Here is a 19868-nt window from a genome sequence, read left to right as displayed (position 1 = left end):
AGGGAGGGGAAATTGCAAAACCACACTTGACTGCCAGGGGAAGAGAGGTGGGAGACAAAATAAAACCAGAAGGAACTGAAAAACAGCCAATTCTCTGCATGCAACAAGCATTTCACCTGAAAATGATCCTTCTCTGGAATGGACACAGTTCACTTACAGAAATATGACAGAAGCTGTCCGCTCCGTGGGCTTGTCTTCGACCCTCCCTTTTCAATCATCCAGAGCTGAGACACAAGCACTGTATGAAGAAACGTTCTGGTTCCAGAGGAAGTGGTAAATTTAGTCACCGTTTTGGTTTTTTTTTAAAACACTTCTGCATTTTCAGAAATGAAATGAAAGTATCGAGCTTTGTGAAGCAATAGCCTGAGCCAGATAATCCTCTCTAGAGCACAGCCTGGATCAAGCCTTAAAGAAGCAACACCACAGTCATCTTAATAGGACCATATGAATAAAGTAAGTTACGTGCAAGTGCCTAGGTGAGTTACCAAGGCTCAGAACTAAACTTCAAAAGATAGAGTCACCTGGAGACAAAGGATCTGTACAGAAGCCACTGTGTGCTGTTCATACCAGTAGATGTACTTAATTTCTTCCTGGTCATTATAAACAGAGAGTTTTATATGCAGAGCACTCAGCTCTAATACGACATGTAGGCCTGTGTGACCGCATGGGCTTAAGAAGTGATTTGTTTCTAATTTATCCTCTGAAGATTTGGCTCAGCAGACTTTTGCCTCACTTTCTGCATGCACTCTTCCATTCTGTATCCTAGGCACTGCACGGTGAGAAGGCTTTGTACAAATCATAAAAGCTAACTACAAATAATTCTGGTCATTTGCCGTCAGAGAACTATGACCGACCAAACAATGAAAAAAAACATTTGGGTTAATTTGCTACTATTACTAGATTACTGGATTCAATGCCAGGCAGACAGAATTAGGAGTCAGTAGGACAAAAATCATGCATCATCCAAAATAACCACATTCTCCGAGGGAGTAATTCCCCTCAAAGAACTCTAGCTGGTTCACCTTCATTTGTGAACTTTTAAGAAACTTTCAGTTAAGATGAACTCCTCCCCTTCTGAGGCCAGAAAAATCAGTTCAGGGTTTTTCACCCTCTTTACCTAATTTTCTTCCCATAATATTCCTTTTTCAATCAATTAATGAGAATCAAAACACAAAAGAATCTGTTTTTCTTTTTTTATTATTATTATTATTATTATTTCTAGCAGACAATTTACATAAAATTCCCCTTTTAAGTTAGTGATTCATAACTTCCTGCAATAAACTACTTAAGGAGCAGCTTTGGTAAAGAATGGAATGAAACAACCAACCAAAAAAAATAAAAAAGAACAATCACAGCTGATTTTGAAACCAACACAATTCACCAAATTTAGATTCAAAAGAAAATCTGCCAAGCTGTATTTTCTCAGTGTTTCCAAATATTCTGCCTTCCTCCTCCCTTTTCGAGTCTGTGCAGATGTGGGAGCTGCATTCTGTCAAGCAGTTTGTCCTGCTAGATCACGGAAATCCATCTTTACATGATTCGTAGACCTTGAATAGAGGACTCTAAGGTCTTGAAACAGAGAGAATCTTAATCACAAACTGCTACAGTGTCCTATGTTAAACAATTCTGTGTAAAGGCTGACGTTAAAAGAGGAGCAAAACAAAGAGGGTGGTTGAGATTAGATGTGTATCCAAGGACCAGAGACCACTATGATTATTCATTCCAAACTCCTGCATATATAGGCCAATGACTCCCCCCCCTTTCCCCCAGAAACTGCACTAAAGCAATTTATAATCTCAGTTTCTTATTTAGCCTCTATCCCTACTTAGCTTTCAGGCATTACTAGAATACAGACAAATTCTTTTCTTAAAAACCTGTGTACAGCTGTAAGCAAAAGCTTGGGCAGGTGAGCAGAGACCTCTGTTGGCCAATCCCAACAAAGCAAGCACTTGGGTGCTTGCTTGAATCCCATTTAGGATTTTCAGTATAGTGCTTACTGTATTTCCTAGTTGTTTTACGTAAATTCTTACTATTTCAATAAATTAATAGAGTGCATGACCCTGTTCTTCAGAAAGACAGTGAGTCCAAAGGGAGAGGAGCAAGAAGAGCAGCGGGTCTTGCTGAACCAATGATCATTCTAGCCTGACTGCGGCTAAGGTAGAGGTCGGAAAAGGAAAGAATTAGCAGGATTCCTACAGGAACATGTGTGATCCAATTAAAAAAATTAAGTCTGGATTATGACCATCTGCTAAGCAACGTATATCTGCATTTGTGCTAAATCTTAGATCTGTCTTCCTTATGGAGTTTGTTAATGGTCTTGAATATCCCAGTCCGGATTTCCTAGTGCTAATACAACTTCCATTAGGGCTGAGCCCCAGCAGCTGATGCAAGAGATTAACAAAAACACCACCACATACAGTTCACGTAAGCATGGCAGTAAAAGCATACCTTGAAATCCCAGATGGTCATTGCTCCATCAATGCCAGTGGTGCAGAATTTACGACAATCTCGTTTGTCTATCTCATAAATAGACACTTGGCTGAAAACAGAGAGTGATAGCTGTAAGACAGACACCCATTCCAGAGAGCCAGAAAGCAGGGAAATTTGGGTAGAATTCAACTCCCACTCTCCCAAAGAGAGACATGAGTATAGCGTATCTTATGCTAGATTTTTGGTACGATGCTTCAGAAAAGTAAGCAAAGAAAGGGATGCTGAAAGCTCTTTTAGCGCGTGGTGGCTGTAGTCTAAACATTTCCTTGGATAAAAGCAAATTGCTCCAGAAATGTTAACATCTTCTGGGCTCATGCACTTCTTTTAAATGCAATATTTTATTTGATTAACCTGAATCACTCCTTTTGAGACATATATATATATATATATATATGCACACATACGGAAATAACATTTGAAATAGGAAGCTGGTACATGTTCTTGTTTCAGGTGAAGTCTGCTGACTGGATTTTGTCATGTTATCAACCTCTTTTGAACTATCTACATATTTGATAAGATAAGCCATGTATAAGTTACTGAACACATTAAACACAAGCAGAGACTGCATGCATGCAGTGTTAATGATTAACTTTATCAACTTCCATGCAAGGCCCAGAAATTGATAGTTGTTATGGCAAATTCAAGCTCCCAAAGGAGCTTGAAAGAAAGCTCCTTCCCCTCATTTTGACTGCTGAGACACTCACGTTATACTGTTTTGGTGCAGTGTCTCCAAGGTAGTGTTACGATCTTCTGTAGTGGCTCTTTTATCCATGTTTCGGAAGCGTTCCATGGCAGAAATATTGCGCTGGATGCTCTGTTTTGGAATGTCTAGTTTGGAAATGAAGGTCAGCAAGCCACGGTCATCACAGTTAAAGAGCATTGGGCAGCAATCATGACCCTGCAACCAGACATCATGAAAGCATGTCAAGAAACATAACCACCTAATCATGAGGAGAGTTTCTTTCCAATACCTTTAATTGCAGAAATGCAAAGGCTGACACTATTGAAGAGGTTTCTACTACTAACTTTGCAATGTATGCTGTTTCTCCCTCTCCAAAATACTGTAACACTCTACAAGAAAATAATAGACACTTACAGCTGCCACCATGCTGTTCTCAGAGACAAATGACACACTCAGGAGTGGGAGGAACTCTGTTTTCAGCTGCGAAACCCTGAACACAAGAACATTTGTTAAAGGACTTCATTGAAACCTCTCATCTTTGGCTCCAATAGAACATAAAAGAGACTGTTCCCAGACATGGATTATTGGAAAAGAAGTCAGTGTAGCTCAGCTGTTGTCCTGAAGTGACACCAGAAGGTTGCAATTTGTAATAAAGCAAGTTTTAACCTAATGACAGTGTCCTGAAAGTTCTATATCAAAAATGAAGTTTTCCAGGTGAAATGCTGAAATCATCTAGCATTCTGTGTGTAAACAATAGCAATAGTTTAAAAAGAATATTGAAACAGAAAGGGCTCAAATTGATGAAGCTATTAATTTCTTTTCTAATATACAAACATTTGAAGTTTTAGCACTTAAAGTCATCTCTTTAGGAGGAAAAAACCTGCATATTAAATAAGTTAACTTTTGTGATTTTATAATAAATAAGAATTAACTAAAAGGCTAAAATTTTCCTAGGATTTCTAGATCACTTTATACTTAATGATATCCCTAGCCATCTATTTATACAACTTTTGCCATGAGAGCCATAATTCAAAATTAAGCACAGCAATGCCTGGATGAACAAGACATCTCTGCTATTAAAACGTATGTGGAATCTCTTCCTTCTTGGTTAGAAAGCCACGGAGACTGAAAAGTTATTAGGATCAAGGTGAAGAGCAGAAGAATGAATGGTTAATAAAATACTTTGTTGAATTTGAGGGAGTAAGTTAAAACCTTGCAACAACAGTGTCTTAAGGCCAAAGGACAGAATTGAGATTTCATGAAATGAACAACTTGTTTGCCAGATCCCTGGTAGGGACAGAGTCTTGGTAGTTATGGAGCAGACACGTTTCTCCAAGTCTCTCGGATCCATTTACAAGGAAATACTGGTTCCCCAGTCACCAGAGCACAACACATTTTTTACTTTCAAAGCAAATGATGGTACCTTCATAGAACACGTCCTTGTAAGAAATTTATATTATATAATCTAAAATTCTCAAACATCTAATAACTAACAAAAAGAGCATACTTACATCATATTTTTTGAGGCATCAGCAACTGACACTGTACTATCATGACTGACCCAGGCTAGGCGGTTACCGCTGGCAGAAAAACTGACACTATGCACCCATCCACCGCTTCCAGCGCCCCCAAATTCTGACATCAGCTGCCCAAAAGGCATCTTGGAGCCCCATGGTGTACTGGCTGGTTTTTCATCGACTTCCTTAATGTAAGCAGAAAAAACCCTGCAAATAAAAGATTTCAGCATGAACATAGACAGAAAAAACTCCTGGGAGTTGCATATTTCACATTGAAAGCAACTACATACATCCTAATTCTACCAAAATAAACCACTACAGTATTTTTAAACAGCAAGCCACTACTGGCTGGGAAGCTTTGGTATACAGAGAGAAAGCAATAGTACAAAGGGTGAATGAATACGGATTTCTCATAAATGTCATATTCTGTTTCTCTCTCCTTTTTTCCAGAAGGTGGCATAAAAACATGTATTGTACTTGCATTTTCCACTGCGCTAAGATCTCCCTTTCATCCTTCTGCAGTGCTAATGACCCTCAGAGTCAATTCTTCAGTTAGAGAAAAACCAAGAGTTACAATATATAATTAGCAGCTAATACAAACACCTACAAAATTACCCATGTTTAAAGAACATTCACCTTTTAGTAGGATTTCAAAGAAAGAAAGCTGATGTCCAAATGCCAAAGAGGCTCTGTGCTACCTTATTCTGGCTCATTACCTAAAGAATGCCTCAAAAACCTGAAATACCACAATGTTTTTACAGTTTTTTTTCCCAGCACTACAATTTTCGAGGTATGTTTAAATAGAAAGCCTCCCCCTTTCATCAAATTCTTTCTGCATGATTCAGACATGCCACAATATGGTGTTCTTGACTGTTACCATGGAAGTTACTGGGACGTCACAAACATAGGATAAGAGTCCATTGAACAGGAGGAGCAAGTGAGCTACACCATACTACTACCAGAGAAACATTTCAATATAAAAGAAAAGCAGTGATCAGACATTCATGATTACAGTAAAACACAAAGAATTATTTTATAGTGAGTTTAAGGAAATGTTACTCTCCCCCCTCCTTTTTTTAAATCCTTTACGTGTGCAGCATGCTCTTCAAAAAGATACCTACATTCAGTTTATTCAAATAAAGCTGACCGTTTGGAACACGAAAGGTTCTACTGCAGCTATATTAGGTACAGATTTTCAGAAAATTAAGTATGAATTTATAGTTAGCCATATTGGTTTAATTATAATCTAATGATAATCCTTCAACGAACTGAATTTTAAAGAACCATCTGAAAGGATGGTTCTCTTAATGTATGGAAATAGAATGAGATGTTTAAAGCAACAGCCTTTGACACAAGGCAGAAGAAATCAGTTCCTAAGTAGTGAGAGACCTAGAAGATAACTGTTGGTGTATATACATATATAAAAAAAAGTATTTTCACTTACTAAAGTCTCTCTCTATTTTAAAAATCATCTCGGCTTGAAGGTCCCAGTTATTCCCACAGCAACATTGTCCCAGCAAGAATATAAAATTCGCACCTATGTGGTGCTGTTAGATATATACATACATACATATATATATATGTTTTTCTAAAGATAAATGTAAGAGGATCTCATCTAGGCCAGCCACCAAAACACCCTGCTGATACCTATCGACTTGGAGTCTCTTTTGCCCTCCATTCTTTTTCCAAAATGCCTCCCACTCAGCTGCTTATTTGTTGGCAGCGGCTTTGGCCGATCCATTTCATAATTTTCTTCAGAACCATCTATCAGAACAGATGCATACTTCAGGCCCAGATATCTTTATTATCTTTAATATGCAACTGAACATTCCCTAGAACTGGAATTCTAGAGCTCTTTGTTCATCTTTAGCAAAGAGAAGATTCTTTTATGGGTTTGGGGAAGCAATATAATCATAAAAACAGTACCCATCTCCATTAATTTTCCTTTCTTCCTTTAATGTTCCTGTATGGGGATTTCTATGACAAAAGAGGCAAGATTATTAAATGATTCATCCTAAAGTACACTTTTAAACAAGAGCAGGGAGTTTCCCCAATGTTTTACCAAAATCCACTTTTTAATATACATCATTTTCAGAGAAATGAGATGCAGGTCAGAATGAGTTTTCCAATGGGAAACAGAAGACAAAGCAAGTCTTCCAGAAAACACTTGGGAGGAAATTGATTCAACCACATCTTGACTTTCTTAAAACAAACAAACAAAAACCTCAAAAAACACAAAAAGAAAATGATTCAAATCCAACTTCTCAATCAAAAGAGGAAAGAAGAGATAATCAGGGATCCAATGCACACAACAAGCACTGGAAAAAACTCTAAGACAAAAGAGCTGAAAATCTGAAGTACCAGATACATATATCAGCTGACCTAAGGCCAGAGTCCTGAGATGCTTTATGAAAAAAATTCCACATGTGAAAAGCAGTTGCTTCTGGAAGATGAATAAGTACTTTTTACACCACATTTTTGGGACAGGAAGTGAATATGTATAGTTTATCTAATTAGAAATGGAAATAAGGCACAGAATAGAGATGACTCTCCTCTTCTTGTCCAGTTTTAGTTTTACATCGCTCCTTAGATATAAAGGTATCAAAGGATCAAGACTTTAGATGTATGTGTTTCATTCTGAAATAAGGAATATAATAGTTGGTCCCACCTTCCCCTCCCACTTCTTCTTAGTCATTTTTAGTACACACTTTGAAGCTTAAAATTGCCCTATTACATAAAGGAAAATTCTGCTTAAAAAAAAAGCATCTTTCATTGTTATTCAAGGTACAAGTGATTAAGTAAAATATGAATAAAAGTCAACCACTCTGCAGACAGCTCCTCATGCAGACCTCATTATAGGGACCCCAACTGCTCAATACAGAGCAACTCACAGGACCTATCCTTTATGCTGTAATTTCATAATCACCTTGGCAGAATACCTGTCCGTCTCGCATGCCAATCTGCTTATGCCAGCCTTTTTCTTAGTGTTCTTAAAAAAAACAAAAAAAAACAAAAAACCCACAGCACAATATTTTGTTGTGCTGAGTTTCAGGTGGATCAATTCCCTGACTTTGCTTATCAAATAGCTGCAGGAATGTTAAGGTTAGCACAGGCGAAGGGGAAAAAACAAGTGGCTCTCGGAAGCAAGAAGGTGAGATAATTTCTGGAAGTGTCGAGTTACTCTGACTTTGGAACTATGACATTATGATATTGCTTTTTAAATTCAAACTAACTAGCAGTGGTGCTTTTCCACAAGATAGCACTTATTAGTTTAATTTCAGCCTAAGTAGATCTGAGCACTTAGCACATGTATAATAGTAGTACTCCAGCGCATTGCGGGTAAAGAAACCTATGATTTTATTAAATTCACATGGATTCCTCAGCAGAGAAATGTTAGTAGTCCAAAGTCTGCATGTAGTGGCATCAAAGGCAAAGTGTCTTAAGCTGGGTATTTTATTTTAGTAACAGCATTAGTATGTGATGAGCTGTCTTCTATTCTGATAGCACATGCATGATTAACACACTTGTGCTACTGACTAATTTGAACCAGTAACCCAAATTCATTTACAGATGCTTTATTTTCTCTCACCTGCACTTGAAGTCACAGGATCCAGCAGCCAGCAAAACATTGTTGGGGTGCCAGTCCAGGCTAAGGACAGTGGAACGAATGGGCTTTTTAATGTGCTTGCTCACCCACCTAAATAAAAAAGAAATAAAATGTATATAAAAATATTTCACCAGAGTCCCTCAAACCATGAAATATGTCCTAGGAAAAAAAAAATCACCCCTAGTCAATGACCGAACACGTCAGTTTTGCAAGAAAACTCACATTGTGCCCAACTCTTCCATATACTTAAGACTGCCTGAAGTAATTTGGAAAGATTGCAGATTCCCATCTGTATCTAAAATTTTAAAACTATAAACAAACTCATGTTAAATCTATATCTGCATCTCTTCATTTGAATCCTATCCCCCTTCTAGCCAATTTTTATAATATATCAGACTGAACTCCTTCACGTGAATTTGGCATAGTAATTGCCTGGTTCCTTACATCCTACGAACAGGAGCTCATCTTTGACCACGGTACGGAGCTAAGAAGCACTGCTTTCTTAGACCACTGAGCACATTTCCTCTCCAACTCCCTCCACTGAATTTTACAGTGATCTCTGTTACTTACTGACTATTCTAGTCTTTACATTGATTATACAATAATTATAAAACCCCCAAAGAAACGTGTAAACCACTAACAAGATGGCCAGTTTACGTATCTTGATTATTTAAAGCATAGTGAAGAGCGCTCCTGATGTTGAATACATCAGTATAAGCTAACTGAGCCTAAATATGTCTCAGCAGATTTAGTTTGTTAGAACAGTTTACAAAACAGTAATGAAATCTGTTATTCACTATTTGGCCTTTGAGCTGATGGTGCTTTTTCTTTGGATTTACTTCCACCATGAACAAACAGTTTAAGGGACATGTAAAAGGATCACACTAAAATTGTCTGTCTTCAACATATGGGAGTTTGAATCTTCTGCAGACAAGTGAGGCAGAGAAAACATTAACAACCAAATATATTAGAACGCAAAAAGCTCAAGACAATCTTTAGAATGAATTTTACAGATGGTCTCATTGTTTACCATCTCCACATGGAAGACTACGTACAGAATGGTGGGCAGAGAAACCTGTGTTTTTATGCATGTTTATGCAACCCAAAATAATTGATACTTAACATACTGATTTAATTAACAGATGACATGGCAAAAGCATCTCCAATGACAATTCCATTAATATCAAAAGTACTAAGTTTAGATTCTAAAGAGAAAAAATGCTAATGGTAGAAACATTTCTAATAGTCCTGTCTGAAATCTATAAACTGTGATGAGACTGTATGACAGAATACGGAACAGGTAGATAACAAGCTTCAACATCTGCTAAATGGACCACCCTGGAGATAAGCGACAGACTTGAATTCTTTAATGACAAGAAATGGTCCAAAATAATTGATATGGAAGAAAGACTGAAGTCACAGTTTCTTCATTCAACTGGGGGGAAGGAAATATTTGTCTTTTTTCAACTATACACTTGCGGCACAGAAATTTCTGCTCTGCAGAATTTCTTGGCACTTTGAGAAGAGCAAAACATGTTTAGGGCAGCCAACTAGAACATATCCATGCTGACATGTATAATCTGAAAACAGACCAAGTCCAAGGCCCTTTAGGTGCTACACCAGAGTACAGAATTAAAACAATGAACCTTTTCCCAAGGATGTAGGAGGTCCATGACAGAACTGATGAGACCTAGCCCTCTCAATTTCCTGAGGACTTCAGGAATTAGTAAAATAGTAAACTAGGTACCACCACTAAACTCCAGGCTTTAGTTTTCCCAAGCAAACTTTAAAGATATAAATGGAAATCAGATTTAAACAGCTCACCAATCATTTTCAGATTCAAAGTAGCACACTGATATAAGTCGAGCTCCACTTCCTACAGCAAATTTATTCTCCAAGGGAGACCATTTCACAAAGGTGGCCGCACGATTAATTCTCAGGATCACGAGGGTTGGCTTCCACACGCCGTCTTTCTGACTCCAGACATAGGCATTACGGTCTGCACCACAAGTTACAATGCGATCGCTTTTGGGAGCCCAGTCAATACCTGCAATTTAAACCTCATATTAATAATCTTTTCCCTTCATACTGTTTGCCCTACAATAAGCCAAAATTAGAGACAATCTTCACAGCCTTCTACCACAGAGACAGTTAATGTTACATTAGTATTCCCTTTGGTCACTTATTCTCCAGGCACTATTTTAAGTTGTTATGGATATTAGTTTCCCTCTCAAGCTTTCATCAAAATTGCAGATCCCAAATTTCCAGATTCCACACAGGATTTGTCTGCTAAGGAAGACAGCTCTGAAGGTTGACCAACAGGTGGAGCTCTGCAGACTGGCTAAGATCTCTCTACCATCACTCTCCTTCCAATTACTGACTTCTGCAAGAGGCCCCCGTTTCAATAGCTAAAACCCAGCAATTCTACAAGTATGCACAAATCTCTAACATATTTGTTTATTTGCAGCCAGATCACAGTCATGGTCTAAAAGTTTAGATAACAGTGTTTTTTCTGGTTAGAATTTATCACTCTTTATGTACTGATAGAACCCTTGCATGTATTCCATGACTGTTAAGGCTGTGCCACAAAAAAAGAAAAAAGTTTACCAAGCAAAAACAGCAAATGTAAAGGATCACTGTAAGACAGTCTTTGATAAACCTGCCATCACTTCTTTCCTTTTCTATGCAATGAAAATATTTTCAACTGGAGAGGTTCATGGGAGTGTTATTTTTTCATCTTTTCTTTAGCATCCTCCTTTGCAGTGTGCAGTCCTTAAGTCTCCCGCCACAAAATTATATTTCAACTGTTTGCTATAACTGTATTCCCTTAAGCATATAAGCAGAAAAAAGAACAAAATATACAGAAAGAATTTGTACCAATTTGTACCATACAGTTCATATACAGTCTACTTCAAAATAGGTTTATGCTTAAAAAGTCCAATTTTCAGGAACTTGGTAGTCTGAAAACATAGTTACACGAGTCAGTCTAGCACTGCTTTTGAAAGAGGGCATCTTGCCTCTTTTGACCTCTCTTTCCCATCACCTCCCTTGCACCAGCAGCAGTGCTGTTCTGACCTCATGGTGAGCCAATTCAGTTTTTCAACTTTGCAGAAAACCAACCCAGCAAAAAGAAGGAATAGTGTTCTGCAGTTAGTGAATTGAAGCAACTTGCCACAAGTCTCAGAATCAAGACACGGGAAGGCAAGACAAAGGACCTTGTCCCTTGTGATCGGAAGCTAGAGGGGCAGCAGCAGAATCACTCCTGTCGGAGGCAGTGAGTGGTCTGATCAGTCTGTCTCCGATGTCTAACCACAGCCTAAGTCTTCTTTTGAAGATGAACATAGCATTTAGTATTCCAAAGGTATATGCTACACAGGAAGGCAGAGATAGGTCTTTTCCCAAGTCATGAATATTTGGCTTCTCTCTAACACCAACAAGTATAAGAAAAGAGCAGAGATAAGCCTTTGGGGAACGGCATGTCATTCGTAAATTCAATCCAAGTGACTCTTTGCAAAAGAGCACAAACAGTTGTGCTCTCTGATTGTAAGAACCAAATAAATCGCATAAAGATCCTGCAAACTCCCACTGGGCAGATGCTTCTGTCCATTAGTGAGTTGAGAACAGGAAAAAAGGATATTGCTGGTTTGGGAAAGTGCTTATATTAATTACTTTCATTTCTTTAGAGAATAAGCCCTTATAAAAATATCACCAAGAAAAAAATAGCAATTTAAAAGCCTACCACAGGACAATTTCATTTTAAATATAACACCTGGTGACTCATCCTGGTAGCTCTTACATTTTCTTTCTGGATCTATAGATATTCTGGGTCTGCAGTAAAATATACTCACTGATTGTCGTAAGTCCAAGATTGACCATTTCAAGACTCGTGTGAGTGGAATTTTATGCTAGAACTACATTTTCCTTGAAAGACAAATTTCCAGGTTGAAAAAAGCGTTAAAATATGAAGTATAACCAACACAGTATCCTCCTGAGCCTGAAGAAGACTGGAAGAGTAGATGTATCAGAACTGAACAGCAATATTTGTTTAGACAGGGTATTAATGTCAAAGCTTGATGATTACAATTTAAACGTGGAAGAGGTTTATACACTCACAATTCTAAAAATTCTACCAAAAGTCCCATCATTGCACTATCAAGCTGCTAAACATCACTGCCTCTAAAATCTCCTCACTGACTTCTGTGATGTATAACTTCAGTAGCAGCACAGGTTTCTGAAAATATGAACTGAAAGAACAGCATAAAACTGCAGGTCAAATTAGCAAAAAAGGATACTATACTCAGTGTGAATTAAAAAGTTCAATTTAAAGAGGAGGTTAACTTTCTGTAGGATTTCTATTTTGCCACAAAATTAAAACACAGGTATAGAAGTTGTTCACCTCTTCAACAGAATTTTAGTACAGATTTTTTGCTTACTTCCTTTTCACTTAGCAAAGTCAAGGCAGTTCTTAAGGCTTTCCTCATGCATCTGTTTGAAAGGTAACCCCTATTCTTTCTGCTTGCTGAGGACGCTACACAAGTATTCTTCTGCACCAGCACAGAGGAAGGGAAGGACTGCTTCTCTCAGCAGCTGTGGCAACTTTAAACACTTATTGACCTACAGCCAGGGTACTACAGCAAAGAGAAAAGAGATGCACTGATACAAAGTTGGTGAAATGAAGCACTTGTACAGTCCTTAAAAAAAGTTATTTATTGCTATCAGAAACCAGCACAACAGTTGTATACTTGATGAGGTATTAACACTAGCATTTGAATTAGAGCGGCATGTATCACCAGGAGAGCTTGTGACACCACTGGATTATTTGAGAAGACTGAAAATTGATTCTCATTATGTTCTTATGGATGAAAAATAAATAATAGATAATCAAAGAAAGGATCAAAGTTTTTTTTTCTTCCTAACATTTGTTGCACACAGTCCAGGAAAATGCTGCAAAGCTCTCCATAAAGTGAGAATGCCAACCTATGAAAAGATCTATTTACTCGACACTAGCAGATTTCCTGTTCGGATACTTGGGCTGGGGGAAGGAGGGGGCTGACAAAGTTAAAGAATGTCCTTAGCCATGTCTGGCACAATACATTCTTCTCTTACCTGTAATGTGTCCGTTGTGTTCCTTTAGCTCATGAGCTTTTACCCACTGGTTCCCACTCTTCTTATAGATGTGGACTTCATGATTATTAGGGCTAATGGCAATCTCTGGAGGGAGACAACAAACAACCCAATAGTAACGAAAGCTTTTTAATACCAAATGCTTTATTTGGAAAGACTTTCCAAAATATAATCTCTATTCTCAAATTTCCAAGCATTACATGTGTTTTGTAAACCAGAGGACAACATCCCAGGATAATCTCAAATAATTACTGTCATAATATGGCTATGAGTACAATCAACAGAAGGACAAATTTTGAACATGAAAATCCAAGCTTTGGCATAGAACTAGGCTATTTAAAAAAAGGGTTGGGTTTGGGGCAGGGGAAAAAAAAAAAAGAAAAAAGGTAAAAAGGGTAAGAGCCAGGTCATACTCCCATGTAGATTCAGGCCAACAGGAAAAACCTCCTGGAACACTGGTAAGACTACATTCACTCATGGGCCGTGTTCCAGTAATGGATTTAGAAAACTGCAGATTTAGAAGATTTTGGATTATAAATGGAGCATTTAGCATGCAGCGCCATATACTTGACCACACCTTCTTTAAACACGATCCAGAACATCCCAAGACCAGGGACTGACAGCAAATAGAAAATAACAAATGCAAAAACAAAACTTACGAGTACGATCTCGGTTCCACGCATGGCAGGTGATTGGCTCTAGTAAAAACTGATGTAGAGACATTCCGAATTAAGAGTTATTCCTATGTTTTAAAAATTGAAAAAGCTGAAAGATGTAAAAGTGAAAACAAAACACTTTAAAATCAGATTAAGTATTAAAAAAAAAAAAACAGTCTTCAACATTTGCCAAGGTTGGCTGAGTCCAGTATTACATCTTATATACAGAAGATGACAACTCGCTCAGTAACTACATAAGAGTGCTAAAAAGCTGCCTTTGCCATATGTCCTGCTAACTTTAGTAGGCAGATGAATTTTAACTGTTCTGCTTACTATAGCTAATTGCAATTACCCTAAAAACCTCATACTATTGCTTCTTAGTATATCCTCAGAGGTGAGAGTCAGGTTCTCGTCAAGTCTAACAAACCTAATAATTTTACTGTGAAATTAGAATACTTCAAAAAAATCCATCTAGGTATATATCTCAGTGAATTGACTCAAATCCCTGACATGTATTAAGGCTTACAGGCAGCACTACAATAAAAATCTTTCTTTTTTTTTTAATATGTCAGGAGATTAAATTGACATGTCCAGAACATTAATACACAACTATAATCTGCTGACATATTATTCGATAAAACCATTTACATGTATCCTAGGGAAAATTACTAAAATTAGTAATTAATTAATTACTAATTTCTTCAAATTAATACAGGCACTTAACTGCTCTATAGTTATGTCTTCTTCCTCAAGAGATTCAAACACTAAGAGAACAAGCTAAATTAGTCTAGTTTGTAAATATTTTAATTTGTTTAAAAAAAAACAACACTAGATACCCATTTTTTTCTTTAACTTATAACTACATCAGAAGAGACAGCCCTGAACATCTGCAACTGGAGATGCACTGGCCAGCAATTACAAAGCAGTTTAAAATCTTATATCATATTCTATGTCCCATATGAATCAACGGCAGCATAAACGGATGGAAGATAACATCATAACAGCTCAAGGTCACCTGTAATAATTAAAATGTGCATAGTTCAATACATACAACTTAGATTTGCCAATTCCTTCCCCCTTCCATATATTCCACTAAATTTCATAGCAATTTATTCTTGGCTGATGGATCAAAGTCTTTCTACCTCTACATATACATCCAAAAAGAAAATCTATGTGATGTCATTCCAAGACATCCACACCCATTACAGCCCGAAATTACAACATACCCAAGTATGGCCATGTTAGCCGAGGGTGGAGACTTCAGGGCAAGGTAGGAATTTGGAGGCAAACAGGAAATGAATGGCAATCCAATAGAAACTCGGGAGTGAATGAAAGATGAGTAAGTTCTTACTGTGTTTAGCAATTACTATCACACCACTAGTATAACAAATATACTGAAAGTGCTGAATCCTGAAGCAGAGATGATACAGCAGCTCACCAACGCAAATAGGTGGAAAAACTTTTTTCTTTTTTCTAAAGAAATCAAGCACTGCTGTTTTAAACTTAAAGAAATATGACTTACAAGTGGATTGGAAGGGTACTTCAATTATAACTTTCAGCTATATGATCTTTAAGTCCACTTCATAATTTTAACTGACACAAATTTCATGATTCTTCTAATAATCATATTCTGCAGACCAAACTAAGCTATTAAATATATGCAGTCCTAAGCAAAACAATTAATTATTTTTAATTAATGTGAGAATGTTGACATAATCTGAGTTACCTTTGACCTTGGACAGCCATGATTTGAGATTCCATGTGTTAATGTAAGCAAAACAAGTCTGCAAATTGCTTCTTCCACGATCTTGCTTTCATACTTGCCAACATGCAGTAGCAGCACATTTCCATATACAGGAAAAGTTGAAGAGCTATTCTACCAACAAGGAATGCTCAGCCTTTTCTACTCTTTCCGAAATAAAAATGTAAAAACATCCAATCCCCCCTCCCCAAGGAATGTAGCTATTTCAAAACACTTTCTAATGCAGCCCTGGTATTTTCTCCACAGATTGGCACTATGTATTAATGATACAGTCCCATCCTAATAATATCTAGTTCAGGGTTTTTTACTTACCAACCTACTGGCTGTTCCAAAAACTTGCATCTAGACAAGAGATATGATCCATCCTTGCCCACTGATAAGAGTTTCTCAAGCATAATAACCTATAGCACGCAACAGCTTCCTGTTTTGGTTTGGTAACAAACTCATAAAAAACAATAATGATGATAACCTCAAAAAGCACTACTATTTCTCTTGTCTGATCTTGCAATATTTATTTTCTTTAGGAAGATAAATCTTGATGAAATCTTCCAGCTATATTTATTTCTTATCAATGCGCAAACAAAATCAAACTCGCACTTCACTACAGAAAATACAACCAGCTCCAAGTCTTGATATAATTGATATGTAGTAAAATCCTCAATACCCTCCTGCAGCCAATCTCAGAATCTAAGCTACTCTTAAGCTAACTTTGTTAGAAAGGTACTTAGTGTAGCTATTTCTAATTTTTTTTTTCAAAATGCAGAGTAACTGTCCTTGAGTCTCAGTGCAAAAACATGGAAATCTTGTATGCTTGTACAGCACAAGCTTCTTGGACATGTAGGCTGAAAGGACTGCGGTTGGGAAGGACAGGACTCAGCTGCTGTCATTCCTCAACGGGGCAAAAAATACGTGGTATAAGGCTATCACTGGCCGAGCAACTAGCAAGGAATCGGAATTTGAGACAGCACGTGTGTGTGCCTGAGAGATAACTTTTTAATCCTAGTCCATTTTCAGCTACCTTTACATCATTTTCAAACATCTGGAAGAGAAGCGCCTGTAACTGAGGGCTGCCTCCCACTGCTGTCACCCCCTTCCAAATCACGCCGCGCCGCTCCCCCGCGGGGGGACCCTCCTCGCCGGCAGCCCCCTGCCGCCGCGCACCGTTAGCGCCGCAAAGCCGGCCGGCCCGGGACAACGCAGGTGCGCGGCGGGGCTGGACCGGCAGGGGACGGGCGGAGGGAGCCGGGCGCTCCCCGCCGCCCCTGCGGCCGCCTCCGCGGCCCCATCCACGGCCCGGGCCGCGCCGCCCCTTCAGGGCACCGCACGGGGCCGCCGCCGCCCCGGCGCCACAACCCCCCCTCCCCCACGGTGGGGGGGAGCGCGCCCCTCCCCCCCCGCGGCAGGCCCGCGCTGAGGTGAATCCCCCTCCCCCGCCGCCGCCGCCATCCCCGCGACACCGGCAGGCCCCCGTCCCCCTCCGCGGGTGGCAGGCCGCCGCGGACAGCCGCCCCCGGCGCGGGGCTCACCTGAGGCGGCGGGAGCGGAGCGGGACTCGCGGACTCTGGTCAGTCAACGCGACTCCGCTCCGGGCGGCGGGAGAGGGAGCGGCCGGCGGCGGAGGCCGAGGGGGGGGGGGAGGGGGGGGCCGGCACTGACAAGGGAGCCAGGAAACGCGCTCTGCGCCTGCGCGCCGCCCGCCGGCCGCCCCGCGGGCTGCGCCTGCGCCGCCGCCGCGCTGCAGGGGCGGGGGGGGGGAGCCGGGGCGCGCCGGGCGGCCTCTCTGCGCCTGCGCCGCTCGGGGGCCGCGCCCCGCGCGCGCCGGGCCCGCGCCGCACACAAAGGCGGCCGTGGGGCGGGGGGGGAAGGGCGCATGCGCCGCGGGGGGGGCGCAGGCGCGGGGAGGGGGCGGCCCTGTCCCCTCAGGGAGGCGGTGGGGCCGGGGGAGAGGGGGGGGGAGTTTTAGGGCCTGGGAAAAAGCGCCGAGTTCCCCCCGGAAAGGGTGGTTTTGTCTCTCCTGGTGCATTTTCGCCTGGTGAGGTGAAGGGGGCCACGTCTAGCTCTGCCGGAGGGGGCAGGAGCCCCGGCGCCTCCTGGCCTAGGGGTTGTGTGGAGACGCCGGGGCCGCTGCGGGTTGCGTGGGCAGCGCGGCCTGCTGCGGCCGGGGCTGCCTGGAGCCCCGTGGGCGGCGCGGCCTGCTGGGTGGGCTGCGTGGGCAGAGCCCCGGAGCTGAGGGGAGGGGGCAGCGGGGAAAAGGCGAGATCGCTTTGGCTTCTTCCGAGTAGGCTGAGATATGGAAAAATAGAGAGCTGCTCCTTCCCTGCATTTCCCCCTCTTGGAGACCAAAGGATTGGGAGGGGAAAAAAACCCAACCCTTCAGTGCAGGGGTTAACAGCCCCTTCCTGGCTCATTCAGGAGCTCTGGGATCTTCCCTCCTATCTGGCTGGAATATAGAAAGAAATGCAGTGGCAGTTCTTTGCCCTACTCTTAATTCTCTGGAGGAGTTGCCTGCCATTTGGGGTCTGATGGCTTGGTTTCTGTAAAACGACTTATAAACGTCATTGCCTGTGAGGCATGGAATATGGAGAGAGGAGTGACTCTGAGATACACTGAGGGGTAATAGAGTAGTAAGCTTAATTTCTAGTCTGAGGAAAAATAAGCAGTTTATAAGCATCTAGAAGGAAATGAGAAGGTGAATGCTAGCCAGTATGGCTTTGCCAAGAATGAATTGAGCCAATCTAATTTCCTTTTTCTGGCAGTGTAACAGGGCTTGCAGATAAGGGAGAAGCAGTACATGTCATATATCTTTTTTTTTTTTCCCTCTCTCTTTTTTTTCAGTAGGGCTTGTGACGCTGGCTTGCAGGGTAGTCTAATAATAAACTGGGAAACCGGTCTAGATGATATCATTCTAAGGGAGTTGCAAAACTGGTTGAGAAAAATATACTTGATATCAGTGCTTCTACAGGGAACTACTCTGGGCCCATTACTCACCAGTGATGAAATGGAGAGTATAATTACTGCATTTGAACGTGAGATCAAGTCTAAGGGCAGCATAAACACATGGTCATAGAACTAGAATTCAGAATAGCAGCTCTATGAAAAAATAGGATGCAATTCAATAACAGGTGCACAGTTGTACACCAGTGTGATCAACTTCAGAATTACAAGACAGGAGCAACTGGGCAGCTGGCTGTCCTGCAAGAAAGGATGAAGGGACTGTACTGGTTCATAACCCGAATAGGTATCAATAATGTCTTGCTGTTGCAGAAAAGGCAAACACCATACCAAGGCCATGCAGATTAAGAAAACCGTGAGTAAGGTGCACACAGAAATTCTTCAGCTCTACTGAGCTATATAAAATCTTTGCTAGAAGAGTATGTCTGGTCCTGGTCTCCACACAAAATAACGGATCATTTGGAGAAAAAGGTGGAAAATGTGATCAGAGTCTTTAAGCCTGTGACTTTTACTGAGGCTGTTGAGACGAGACTGGGGAAAAATGCAGTAAGTCTCCGAATACATAAAAGGCTGCTGCCATGAGGAAAGGAACAATTTGTTCTTTTTTGTCCACTGGGGGCAGAGCAAGAAGTCATAAGCTAAAATAACAGCAAGGGAGAGCTAGGTTACAGTGAAAGAATTTTTCAACAATTTGAGCTAGCTAAGCACTATGGGGAACTGACTTGGGGAGGTGTGGGCTCTTATCAGAGGCTTTTGAGAATAGATTTGAAAAACAGTTGTCAGGAATGGCATAAATGCAATATAAGATCTTGCTTTTGGGTAGGAGGCTAGATTAGATGGTCTCATGAACTGGTGTCACTATCGTTCTGTAACTCTGAGATATGTAATCGTTGCGGCCCTTACTGGCTTAACAACAAAACTAGATCAGCTGCACAGATTAAAGATACGCAACTAGGCCAAGTAAAATTACATAACAGGAATGAAATTACGTTTAAGTATGGTTTTATGTTTACAAAATGATTTTTGTACCAGTGTGCTTATGCACGGAGATACACCAGATGAGGTGAAAGTATCTAAA

At 40.4% G+C, this 19868-nt stretch overlaps 1 protein-coding gene across 2 annotated transcripts; it reads right to left on the bottom strand.

The window, feature by feature from the left end:
• Positions 1-1179: 1179 nt before the first annotated feature.
• Positions 1180-17466, bottom strand: ARPC1A (actin related protein 2/3 complex subunit 1A). 2 transcript variants are annotated; one of them, XM_067306720.1, is made up of 10 exons: positions 17365-17466; positions 14080-14185; positions 13403-13507; positions 10121-10343; positions 8279-8386; positions 4684-4896; positions 3587-3662; positions 3195-3388; positions 2449-2539; positions 1180-1569 (listed from the first exon to the last, which is right to left on the bottom strand). In XM_067306720.1, exons 2-10 carry the CDS (start codon positions 14141-14143, stop codon positions 1531-1533), a joined length of 1113 nt encoding a protein of 370 aa, XP_067162821.1. In that variant the 5' UTR covers positions 14144-14185; positions 17365-17466; the 3' UTR covers positions 1180-1530. The 2 variants fall into 2 exon arrangements, with proteins under 2 accessions (XP_067162821.1, XP_067162822.1); XM_067306721.1 differs by having other exon boundaries at positions 14080-14162.
• Positions 17467-19868: the final 2402 nt, after the last annotated feature.

The sequence above is a fragment of the Apteryx mantelli genome, chromosome 16, assembly GCF_036417845.1.
Source record: "Apteryx mantelli isolate bAptMan1 chromosome 16, bAptMan1.hap1, whole genome shotgun sequence".
NCBI classification, from domain to species: Eukaryota; Metazoa; Chordata; class Aves; order Apterygiformes; family Apterygidae; genus Apteryx; species Apteryx mantelli.
The sequence above is the reverse complement of the archived record's forward strand: the minus strand, read 5'-3'. Positions and strand labels throughout refer to the sequence as shown.

What these genes read in the sequence shown, in the direction of transcription:
- ARPC1A (XM_067306720.1), bottom strand. Translation starts at nt 14,143, where the DNA reads ATGTCTCTACATCAGTTTTTACTAGAGCCAATCACCTGCCATGCGTGG. An exon ending in GTGGAACCGAGATCGTACTC is followed by an intron (nt 13,508 to 14,079) that starts GTAAGTTTTGTT and finishes GTCTCCCTCCAG; the next exon opens with AGATTGCCATTAGCCCTAAT. An exon ending in AGAACAGCATGGTGGCAGCT is followed by an intron (nt 3,389 to 3,586) that starts GTAAGTGTCTAT and finishes GTCTGGTTGCAG; the next exon opens with GGTCATGATTGCTGCCCAAT.